General features: G+C 40.7%; 3 protein-coding genes across 7 annotated transcripts in view; 1 reads left to right on the top strand and 2 right to left on the bottom strand.

The window, feature by feature from the left end:
• The window catches only part of wtip (WT1 interacting protein), a 35,716-nt gene extending 31,515 nt beyond the window's left edge, over positions 1 to 4,201 (bottom strand). The window contains exon 1 of one of the 2 annotated variants that reach the window (XM_020592410.1): positions 4,125 to 4,201. Coding sequence is in view for 1 of the 2 variants with exons in the window: in XM_020592409.1 (XP_020448065.1) it covers positions 1 to 430 (430 nt within the window). In the remaining variant the exon portion in view is untranslated. Of the gene's footprint in view, positions 1,106 to 4,124 lie in introns of those variants that run through there. The other variant, XM_020592409.1, reaches the window with a different exon arrangement.
• Positions 1,647 to 4,840, bottom strand: sdr42e1 (short chain dehydrogenase/reductase family 42E, member 1). 3 transcript variants are annotated; one of them, XM_020592412.1, is made up of 4 exons: positions 3,691 to 4,108; positions 3,591 to 3,611; positions 3,333 to 3,409; positions 1,647 to 3,064 (listed from the first exon to the last, which is right to left on the bottom strand). In XM_020592412.1, the coding sequence occupies exons 1-4, from the start codon at positions 3,730 to 3,732 to the stop codon at positions 1,966 to 1,968; spliced, it is 1,239 nt and encodes a 412-aa protein (XP_020448068.1). In that variant the 5' UTR covers positions 3,733 to 4,108; the 3' UTR covers positions 1,647 to 1,965. The 3 variants fall into 3 exon arrangements, with proteins under 3 accessions (XP_020448068.1, XP_020448070.1, XP_020448069.1); XM_020592414.1 differs by lacking the exons at positions 3,591 to 3,611; positions 3,691 to 4,108 and adding an exon at positions 4,702 to 4,840; XM_020592413.1 differs by lacking the exons at positions 3,591 to 3,611; positions 3,691 to 4,108 and adding an exon at positions 4,125 to 4,204 and having other exon boundaries at positions 1,649 to 3,064.
• A 52-nt stretch (positions 4,841 to 4,892) lies between these two features.
• LOC109955857 (arylamine N-acetyltransferase, pineal gland isozyme NAT-10-like) lies at positions 4,893 to 11,357 on the top strand. Of its 2 annotated transcripts, XM_020592416.1 has the most exons (3): positions 4,893 to 4,993; positions 9,887 to 10,431; positions 10,580 to 10,664. In XM_020592416.1, the coding sequence occupies exons 2-3, from the start codon at positions 9,889 to 9,891 to the stop codon at positions 10,592 to 10,594; spliced, it is 558 nt and encodes a 185-aa protein (XP_020448072.1). In that variant the 5' UTR covers positions 4,893 to 4,993; positions 9,887 to 9,888; the 3' UTR covers positions 10,595 to 10,664. The 2 variants fall into 2 exon arrangements, with proteins under 2 accessions (XP_020448072.1, XP_020448071.1); XM_020592415.1 differs by having other exon boundaries at positions 4,909 to 4,993; positions 9,887 to 11,357.

Below are 11,357 nucleotides of genomic sequence, written 5' to 3'. Positions count from 1 at the left end.
TGCTGTACCTGTGGCCCTGCACTTCCAGGGAGTATCTCCTGAGCCTCTCGGAAGCGCCCGTATAACACGGCAAAGCCACTTCAGATATGGTGCAGCAGCCTTCCTCGCCGTACCCTCCGTCTCTTTGAGGGGCACAAAAATCCACAGGAACGGTCCGGTTGCAATTCACAGGGCGCACTGGAGCCGCGTTGTACACTTTATTCCCAGACGTGAAATTCTCCACTGTGTGATGCTGCTGGTGAAGCACAGAGGTGCCATTCATTGGTTTACTTTTATGCTCTGCTACAGCCGAAGCCGAAAAGTCTAAATCGGGCTTAATCACCAGGTCTCTCTTTGCATCGAACATCCCGTCTTTATATGCATCATACACGGAAAGGTCCTCCATCAATTTAGTGGCCCGGAGTCCCAAATCTTCCTGATAATGCTCCATGTCGTGCTCCCGAAGCGACAAACAAGTTCAGAGAGCTGCGCTCCGCGAGCCGAACTAGCGAACACCGCCAAGCACTAATTGCATTTCACATGGAAATCAAAACAAAACGCCGCGATACAGACGTCGGTCATTTACAGAAAAGCACCAACGTGCCCAGAAACTTCCACCGTGTGCCACATCGTCTACTTCTGCTTTGTCCTCTTTGCCGAAAAAACAAACTCTTTCTCACAGTTTCAGGCAACAGAGATGCGTTTATCAACTTCAGTTTTTGTTAAGTTGAAAGGTCTTTACAGTCAATGGCGCGCTGCGCGGAGGAATTTCTCCTTGTTGGTTTTCCCCATAGATTTCTCCTATATTCACTGTGCCAGAAATTAAAACATATTGGATAATCGGATACGCTGCAAATATCGGCTGTATATAAGTCTGAGTATACCAAACATTATAAAATTTAATCAAAACAACGTTTCACAACAGGGACTCGTTTGCGTAAAAGGAATGCGAGGATGGAGACGGGCTGCGCTTCGCCTCTCTGGAATGTGGTTAATGCTGCAGAGAAACAATGATTGTGACCAACTCAGCAAGGAGCTGCCGGGTCTGAAAAGAGAAGGGGATGTCTGCATTCATCCCAGGCAGACTAAAATACCACACAAAACACGCCTCACCTGGTCCGGCTCCATTTACACCAGGAATAAGCTGCAGTGATTCGGTAATAAGGAGGGCAGAGCCTTTTAAAACGCTAGTTTCTCTACCTTTTGGTGGTATAAAGATTGCATGTCGCCCTATCTCGTAGCCTACATGATACAGATTATGATAGGCTACTAATACGAATATTATGATAATGGTAATAATACATGAAGTAGAAAGATACCCCAAGTATAAAAGAAATGTTGCATTCTATACATGTATTGTTTTTGATATGTAAAAAAAAAAACACTTGAACAGACTACAGTGTGGATTCTGCATTTAAATAACAAAGGAAACCAAAAAATGAAAAAAAAAATCTGCTGTGATGGCCAGAAATGGAGATTATAGTACACTTTGTAGTATTTGTTGACTGTATTTATAAGTCATGCTGAAAATGGCATGACTTATACTTGGCTGAAAATGTTTACATTTGATAATTACAACATATCCACAACCTTAACAAAATCAAAATCACCAATTATTCATCGTTTGACTTTTATTTTTACAGTTTTCAGAACATTCTTTTTCGTATTTTCTTATAAGAAGATACATTTTCAAAAAAATCTTTGCCCCTAGAGATTTTCTTTCAAGAGCTAACTGTTGTGCAAAAGTAGAGGGAGCATTAGACATATACTCTCTAAACATGACAACTAGAATATAATAAAGAAGTTGTAAGATCATTCTCACATGTGATGGTATATTAAAGGGATGGTGCTCAAGTCCCGTTAGCGTTCACGGTTGGTCTGTAGACAGCGTGTACATGGAACTTGACATATTACTGCACACCTATTTATGAACTGTCTTGACACAGCAGGGGCCTGGCATAATGATGTTCTTGGTTTTGCTGCCCATCAATTGCCAGCGACTAGAAGAAAAGAGAGAGCCACAGCAACAAAGGCAGCAACGAACAGGCTGCCCAGTAATAATCGACTGAGGAAGGAGCTGTGATGTTTCTTCCCATGGCCTTTGCTTCTGAACCACTGTACAATCTCATCCAGGTTGTACTCATGGGGCTCATACCTGAGCTCCACCTTAGCTTTTGCTATGCTGAAGTAATGTGTCACACCAGTTTTATAGACCTCCGTGCGTGTCAGCAGGGGCTGGAAATTATAAAAGGGGCTGATGAGGTGATGAATCATTTCTGTGAGAAAGGCTAAAAAGTAAATGAGAGAGATAGGTAGACGTAGTCTGGGGAAAGGGTAGCCCAAGCCCTCTATCAGAGGTCTGAAGAACTCGAAATTATTGACAGGCTTGCCGTCTGAGATGAAGTAGGCCTGGCCAGCGGAGCAGTGCTGCCTCTCCGGGGTCAGAGCCTCTGCAGCCAGCTCGTGTGCTGACACCAGGTTATCCACATGGACAAACTCCACCAGGCTGATGGGTTTGCCATAAACAAACCTAAAGATACCCTTCTCTATGTAGCCAACTATCCTGGGTAGGTGCCTCTGCTCTCCAGGCCCGTAGATCCCCGCTGGACGCAGTGCACAGGTTGTCAGCACTCCAGAACCACCCTTCAGCACTGTGCCATTAGCTTTTAGCACTGCCATCTCAGCCAGGGACTTCGTTCTAGAGTAATGGTCAGGATGAAGATGGAGAGGTAGATAAGGAAGACTTTCATCCCCATTCTCTATCACTTGGCCTCCGAACACCACATTGAAGGTGCTGGTGAACACGAGCCTGGACACGCCGTGCTCAACACAAGCCTTCAGGATGTTGTGTGTGCCTTGAACATTCACTTCCTCAATAAGGTGACGGTTCAGCTGCTCCCTACCTGACATGCCATAGGAGGCAATGTGGAAGACACAATCCACTCCTGTGATGGCCTTCTCAACTTGTGTATAGTCACGTATGTCACCTTGCACAAACACCATGTCCTCTGGTACTTCTTGATTTGCAGGGACTATGTCAAACAGAATAATTTTGGCTCCTTTTTTATGCAGTGAGCATGCAAGTCTGCAGGGGGAAAGTTATTAAATATGGATTAATCTCTCCTTTAAACTCAACACAAGTTCTCTATTTTAACTAAATACTGCTGTAAATCTCTGACAAAAATACAGTAAATACATATATTTCTACTTCTAAATCTATCACAGTTGTAGTCAGTAAAACAACTGGTCTGATAGCGCCACCTTGTAGTGGTAAAGCAGTGTGACAGCACAAGATACCCGAAACCATTAAATACATTATTCGTCTTTTGAGTGGTAAATTAAATTATTCTTACCGGTAACCAAAATAGCCACATCCCCCAGTTATTAAAAACGTGTCTGTGTCCGCATTTTCCATTGCAGAAGGGCGAACCTGTACGTTTATAAGAGATATGATTAGCTGTAGTAGCCTATCATAAAAGAACAAATTCAGGAAACACTGTCATAAATGTAAAAATTCTACAGTCACAGACTCAAATATAAAAATGCTGCCGAGTCGTCGTTATTTAACGTAGCCCACGATCTCTAGCCTAGTTCGCCGTCCTTGGACTTACATCATAAAACCTTCTGTGTGAGTTCTACACAGGCTATGAACAGCTACCATACATTAACCCCAGGGTTATTTTTTTACTAGCCAAGACACACGTTCCCGTATTTGCTGAATACAGTTCTACCCAGGCTATGAACAGCTACCATACATTAACCCCAGGGTTATTTTTTTACTAGCCAAGACACACGTTCCCGTATTTGCTGAATACAGTTCTACCCAGGCTATGAACAGCTACCATACATTAACCCCAGGGTTATTTTTTTACTAGCCAAGACACACGTTCCCGTATTTGCTGAATACAGTTCTACCCAGGCTATGAACAGCTACCATACATTAACCCCAGGGTTATTTTTTTACTAGCCAAGACACACGTTCCCGTATTTATTCAGAACGCAATACTGCTGCGACAAACTAGTGTGTTATGACATACACAGACAGTCCGCATTCACCGTCGGTAGCAACGGATAGAAAATGTATAAAATATCGGTTCAATATCACTCATTCAAAACTCTACTAGATAGCACCCGTATGCACTTACTTGGTCGGTGCTGTGCGTGCTTTTTCGTACGGAGCTCCCTCAAAAAGTCCCAGCAGATTGTGTGGGTCAAATGAACAGAGCCCCTCCCGCGTGTGTGTTCCCGTCTCACTCACATTTGAGACTCGCCTATTTGCTTACAGACCACTGTCTGTGTTTGCCTACGAGGCTATACATGTGTAAGGTGTATTCGGAATCTATAACCTACATCTTGACATGCCTGATGCGCTCAGGCATCAACATCCTGCCCTAAGATTAAAAGATGACCTGCTTCCAAAATGATACGATAAAGTAAAGATTTTATCATGGTACATGTAGCCAACCAAATAAACCAAAACATTGTAGCAGGCCTAATATTTTTCTTTTAGCCAACTTTTTGAAATACAACCAGGCACAGGCCTAACTTTACTTTCTTTGTAGGCTTACGTCTTTAATATCTTGTTATGTTTGCTCTTATTCTGTAATTTTCGCTCCCCGTATAGCCTACCATGGTAATTATACCTTTCTACTTCGTAATTAGTATTAACAATGAAAACAAATTATGAGATAATGAAAATACCATCATGTGCGTAATCTTTACCTGTAAACTGTAGCCTGTGGTAAGTAGGCTAGGACTATAGCCTATCAGTTACTGAGCTGTAGACTACTTTGTTCTCACACATCATTCAGCCTGTAGTTATATAAGAACACTTAAAATTATATTAGTGTAATCAATTGTTTCATAACGTCTATTGGGGTTTACTTTCTTTAGTCTGCGTGAGTGAGTGGATGTTAACGCCCCCTCTTGCGGCGATTCAACAGGAAGCTGTTATTTCGAGGACACTCGAGCTCCAACGTTTGATGGAAACAACACAGAGCTGCACAGTCTGAAGGTAATGGTTTTTTTTAGATGCCTCTATCGGTTATTAAAGACAGGATCAATGAATTGATGTGTTTAAACTGTCGAGCGAAATGCTGACCATTCATCGACGTTGTCAAAGGCGATAAGATTAATAGCTTTTTGGTTCAGCAAGATAGGATATCGTTCAGCTTCCATGGTATGTTCTGGTATAGCTTCAGCTATCCTATGTCCATTAGCCTTTTTTTGAGAAAAAGTGAATTATTGCGTGAGAAGTTGCCACGTTGCAAGATGACTTTGCAAAAAAACAACATTATGACTTATGACAAGGCAGAGGGAACAAAGGTTGGATTCAATCTCTAGTATATTTTTTTACTTTAAGTGGGTGAAAGTAACAAAGTAGCCTACATTCCCTCAACTACAGTATCTAAGTACAGTTTTGAGGTACCCTATCTCTGTGAGTAATTTCATTTTCTGCTACTTCATACTTTTTACCATCTATTTGATAACTTTAGTTAGGCCTACTTGGTACTTTCCAGAACCAATAAACTATACAACATGCAATATAATCACAAGACTTTATTGATGCCTGGTGAGAAATTCACAAAATACCCAGAGGTATTTCATATTATAAACATACAAGGTTGTTAAAATGAGCCACACCTTTACTTGCTGCAACATCAAATGTGATGCGCACAATAGAGCATCAACAATTATAATCCAATAATTCAATATTATATACTGGACATGAATGTGAAATGTGCCATTCTGCTTAATGAGTACTTTTACTTTTGGTACTTTAAGTATATCTTGATGCCAGTGCTTTTATACTTATATTTAAGTAAGGCTTTGAATGCAGGACTTTTAATTGTAATAGTATTTATACACGGTAGTATTGTTACTTTTACTTAAGTAAACAATTTGTGTACTTCTTCCACCACTGCTTAAATGCTATACAGATGCTTATAAATCTACAACCCCAAATCAGAATAAGTTGGGATAGTATGTAAAATCAAAATTAAAACTGGAAATAGTGATGTGTAAATCATCTTTGTCCTGTATTACATTGAAAACAATACAGCAGCACATTATTTGATGTGATACCTCATCAATGTTATTCTTTGTTCAAAATAAACACTCACTTCAGTTCTGATGCTGCAACACACTCCTAAACAAGTAGGGACAGAAAAACATTGCCGTTTAGGGACTGAGGACACCCAGTGATGAAATGTGTCAGGAGTCATTTTGTCCCATTCTTCCTGCAAACAAGTCTTAAGGTGCGCAACAGTCCTGGGTCTTTGTTGACACAATTTGCATTTCAAAATGCATCACACATTCTCTACTGGGGACAGGTGGGGACTGCAGGCAGGTCAGTCCAGTACTCACACAATTTTCCTCCCCAGCCAGGCCTTGGTAATGTGCAATATGAGGTTTTGCATTGTCTTGTTGAAATACGCATGGGCTTCCCTGGAGAAGATGTCGTCTTGAAGGCAGCGTATGTTGCTCCAAAATCTCTATGTATTTTTCAGCATTAATGATGCCATCACATAAATAAGTTACCTTTGCCAAGGGCACTGACACAACCCCAGACCATTACAGACCCTGGCTTTTGGACTTGTTGCTGGCAACAGACTGGATGGCCTTTTTCGTCTTTGGTCCCAAGAACACGGCGTCAAATCCTTTCCAAAAAAGACCTGAGATGCTGATTCGTCTGACCACAGTACATGTTTCCACTATGAGATGGTCCATCCCAGATGCCTCTGAGCCCAGAGCAGTCGACTGTGCTTCTGGACACTGTTGTCATAGGGCTTCCTTTTTGACGTTGTACAGTTTATGGATATAACTACGTATTGTAGTGCCTGACACAGGTGTGCCAAAGTAGTCCTGAGCCCATGTGGTTGTATCGCTTATAGAAGAGTGACGATTCTTGATGCAGTGCAGAGAGCATAGTAATCCAGCTTAGGCTTGTGCTCTTGCCCTTTACAGAATGAAATCCCTCTAGATTCCTTGAATCTTTTAATTATGTTCTTCACTGTAGAGGGTGACATGTCCAAATCCCTTGCTATCTTCCATTAAGGAGCATTGTTTTGAAACATTTCAGTAATTTTCTCACTCATATGTTGGCAAACTGGCGGTCCTCGGCCCATCTTTGCTTGGCCCTTGGCTTTTCCTGGATGCCACTTTGGTACAAAAATCATGATTGCAGTCACCCGCTGACATCACCTGTTTGAAATGAAATCATCATTTCATTGTTTTACCGCCTTACTGGCCCTGAAATGCAACTGTCCCACCCTTTTTTTGGAATGTGTTGCAGCATCAGAATTGAAATGTTTATTTTGAACAAAGAACAAAATTGATGTGATATCATAAAATAATGTGCTGTTGTATTGTTTTCAGTGTAATACGGGTCACAGATGATTTAAAAATTGCTATTTTATGTTTTAATTTAGATTTTACATACCATCCCAGCTCTTTCTGATTTGGGGTTGTAAGTCTGGTTAGCATCTTATGTTAGTGTAACATTAGCTGCAAGCTTGTAACTGGTGGATAATGTAGCCATAGTAGTTTTTAGGGCTGGACTCAACAAAGAATTTTGTTAGTCAACTTGGGGGCAACTAAAAATGAAAAATGACATCTGATAAAAATTAAACCACTTTTGTTCTGAGGGAGTACTTATTAACTAGTAGTATTAGTAATTATTCGTGTGTGTAACTGTGTAATGTACAACTGTGTGTGTGTGTGTGTGTGTATATATGTGTGTATATGTGTGTGTGTATATATGTGTGTATATGTGTGTGTGTATATATGTGTGTATGTATGTATGTATATATATATATATGTGTATGTATGTATGTATATGTGTGTGTATATATATATATGCATGTATGTATGTATGTATATGTGTGTGTGTGTGTGTAAAAGAAAGTCAACCGGCATGAATTTCACTGATGATTATGACCACATTAGCATAGGTATTCAGATGCAAAGGGTGATGGAAACATATTTTTCAGCAGTGAAAAATCAATCAAGACCTGTTGTTGCAAAATGTATTTAAATTGCCAATATACAATGTCCGGCTGCCATATGGATTTGTTGGAATAATGAGACAGACAGTACACTTAATATTTCTGATGAAACAATGCTCTTATAGGCAGTATTTTCTTCAGACATGGTTATATCCTAGTTTACTAGCAAGTTTGAGCTTCTGTCATCAGTTAACCACAGTGCATGTTGTTTGATGTATGCCAGCTCCCACTACTAACGAATGTAAGAATATACATTTATGATTCCTCTTATTTATAATCCCTCATTGAAATATTTTCCCAGTGCATGCCACAGAATCAGTCGGTAGACAGCTATGTTACGCTTTAACAGAAATGGGCAAACAAACAAGACGCACATTGTGCAAAACCAACCACTTTGTCGCCACTGTTAAAGTCTTTTATCTAGTAAAAGTAGACCAGATATTTGAAAACACTTCCAATAAAGCCCATTTTGTAGCTTGTTCTAGTGGATTTTGTTGTCTTTTTCTCCTCACTCTGGGCAGCAATTTGCTAGTGTCATCAGCCATCGGGTTCTCAGTGTCGCAGTTGAAATGGGTATTTACTCCCGAGCACAGGGGGAAGTACTGAGCAAACTGCTGCTTGGCACACCAAAATGAGGAGAAGGAGACAACAAAATACACTGGGGGATGGGGCTGCCTCCTGTTGTAATGCACACTGGCTGGCTAGTAGTGGTGGACAAACAGAAGAAGAAGGCCGTAGTGATAGATGTAGCAATCCCAAGTCATAGCAATATCAGGAAGAAGGAACAGGAGAAGCTCAAGAAACACCAAGGGCTGAAAGAAGAGCTAGAAAAGATGTGGAAGGTGAAGGCACAAGTGGTCCCCATGGTAACAGGAACATTGGGGGCTGTGACCCCCAAACTGGGAGAGTGGCTCCAACAGATCCCAGGAACAACATCTGAGATCTCTGTCCAGAAGAGTGCAGTGCTAGGAACAGCTAAGATACTGCGCAGGCCCCTTAAGCTCCCAGGCCTCTGGTAGAGGACCCAAGTGGGGGGGAAGGAATACAAGACCGCCCCAAAGTGGGGGGCGAGTGGGGAATTTTTTTTTTTTATTTATTTATTTATTTAATATTACTGTAATAAAGTGTTGTTATGCTACCAGGCAGAACAACAGCACTGACTACTTGATTTGAATCTTAAAAACACAGTCATTCTCTCAGTGATGCTTTGATCATGAAAAAAAAAGATGTTATTGTGTAGAGGAAGACAGGTGCTGCTATTTGGGTATGGGAGAGTTTGGACCTGGAAATGGAATGTCATGTCACACCTAACAAGCGCATAGCCTATTAATAGTCTGGCAGAGATTTCAGTAGCATGTCAGTATCTCTTAATTTTCTCAGTTTATCCAAAAAGTTAACAGAGAACCACGAGAGCCATGTGTTATTAGCAGCAGGCTACTACTGGTTAGAACAGTTCTCCTATGCAATTTACACACAACTGTACTCTTGGTCACACTTGAAAGACTGGTAGGATGAGCTGTCTTTTTTAAATTGATCATTTCTTCCTCACTTTTAGCACTCATCACTTGTGTTCCATGATGCTTCTGTTGTATGACATGTGGACTATGCAACTAAAATATAAACCTAATAAATGACTGGCTGCTTGCTTATCACTTGTTGCACACCATATTATCACTGGCTGTTTATGAACTATGGAGAGAGCTTGCCGTTTGTTCATGCAACTAAAAGTTATGTGCTTTCCTAACGCAGCTAACTTACGTACAAACATATGTATTTCTTATTGTTACTGAGGATGTCTGTTGCAATGCATATCATTATCATTTTATTGCCCATCTCTATGTAATATTGTGTGCAACAGGTAGATCAGTGCTATAAAATCATGTCATATCCTGTTTTTACAGGCATGATGAATTTGGAGGAGTACTTCCAAAGAATTGGGTTTGATGGCTCTCATGACAAACCTGATCTGGCAACACTGAAGCTGATCCACAAAAAGCACATCCTGTCAATTCCATTTGAAAACCTCAGCATTCACTGTGGGGAAAGGATTACCCAGGACCTCGAGGTAATTTTCAATAAGATAGTGAGGAGCGGTCGTGGAGGTTGGTGCCTTGAGAACAACTCCCTGTTTGGCTGGGTGCTCAGACAAATGGGCTATGACACTGTGACCTTGAGCTCTAGAGTTTTCCAGAGTACCATCAATGAATTTGGCCTTGATGACACTCACCTCATCAACAAGGTGGTCATTGATGGAAAGGCTTATATAACAGATGTAAGCTTTGGAGTGTCTTCCCAAATGCGGGAGCCCCTGGAGCTCGTCTCTGGAATGGACCAACCTCAGGCAGCAGGGGTCTTTTGTCTTATTGACAAAGGGGACATGTGGGTGCTGGAGAAGACTGGAAGAAAGCCAGAGGTCATCAATCCAGAATTTGCTGAATCAAGTCTGGTCAGCAGAAAAGTAACGAAACAGATCTATTGCTTCACCATGGTGCCTCGTGAGGCTGATCATTTCTTTGAGGCAAACCACAAACTTCAGACAGATCCTACTTCACTATTTACCTGTAAATCTATCTGCTCCTTGCAAACACCCACAGGATTCCGAGCCCTGATTGGCTGTACCTACAGTGAGGTCACCTACAAGCCAGAGGAAGGAGTCGATGTCTTAGATATGAAGGACATACCAGATGATGAGATGGAACCACTTCTGAGGGAGAGGTTCAGTTTAACACTGCAGAACAAACTGCAGCCTGTAAACAAAAAAGCATGGTACACACTCTGAAAGAAAACATTTTTGAAAATTTTACATTCTCCTGGAATTATGTGGTGATTTCATAAATGACCAAGTAGAGCAGCTAGTTGATGGAGAATTTATTTAAAGCATTAATAATGCTTTGAATAACAATTTTGTACAATGAAAATTATCCAGTTTTATTAAGAGGGAGAAATATAAATAAACAGGACATAGAATGTGTTATTCATATTAATTGATCATTTTGAGAGTAAGTAATCATGTGCATCTAAATCAGGTACTGCCAGGTTACAGTTTGTAAAATTGTACTGTAAGAAAATAAATTTGCCTGATTATACTAAATGATCATGATGAAGAGGAGAGGGCATTCAACTTTCCCTGACAGGATCGCACACCCTGGTTGGGGGAAGCATACATCTGTGAAGCAGTGATTCATATTTCTTTTTCCTTCCTGTGCCATATAGTTTATGATCTGTGTTCTTATTTTGCTTTTTATATATCTCTGGCTTGTGTTTATGTGTCATTCCCCTTATGCATTTTAGTGTTTGTATTTATTTATTCATTCATTCTTTTCCTAGTATTTTCATAGTTGTTCTGTTAATATTGTTTGTTACCCTGCTTGA

Source organism: Monopterus albus, unplaced genomic scaffold (genome assembly GCF_001952655.1).
Source record: "Monopterus albus unplaced genomic scaffold, M_albus_1.0 scaffold17.1, whole genome shotgun sequence".
NCBI lineage: Eukaryota > Metazoa > Chordata > Actinopteri > Synbranchiformes > Synbranchidae > Monopterus > Monopterus albus.
Note: the sequence above shows the minus strand (reverse complement) of the source record. Positions and strands in the feature narration are given on the sequence as shown.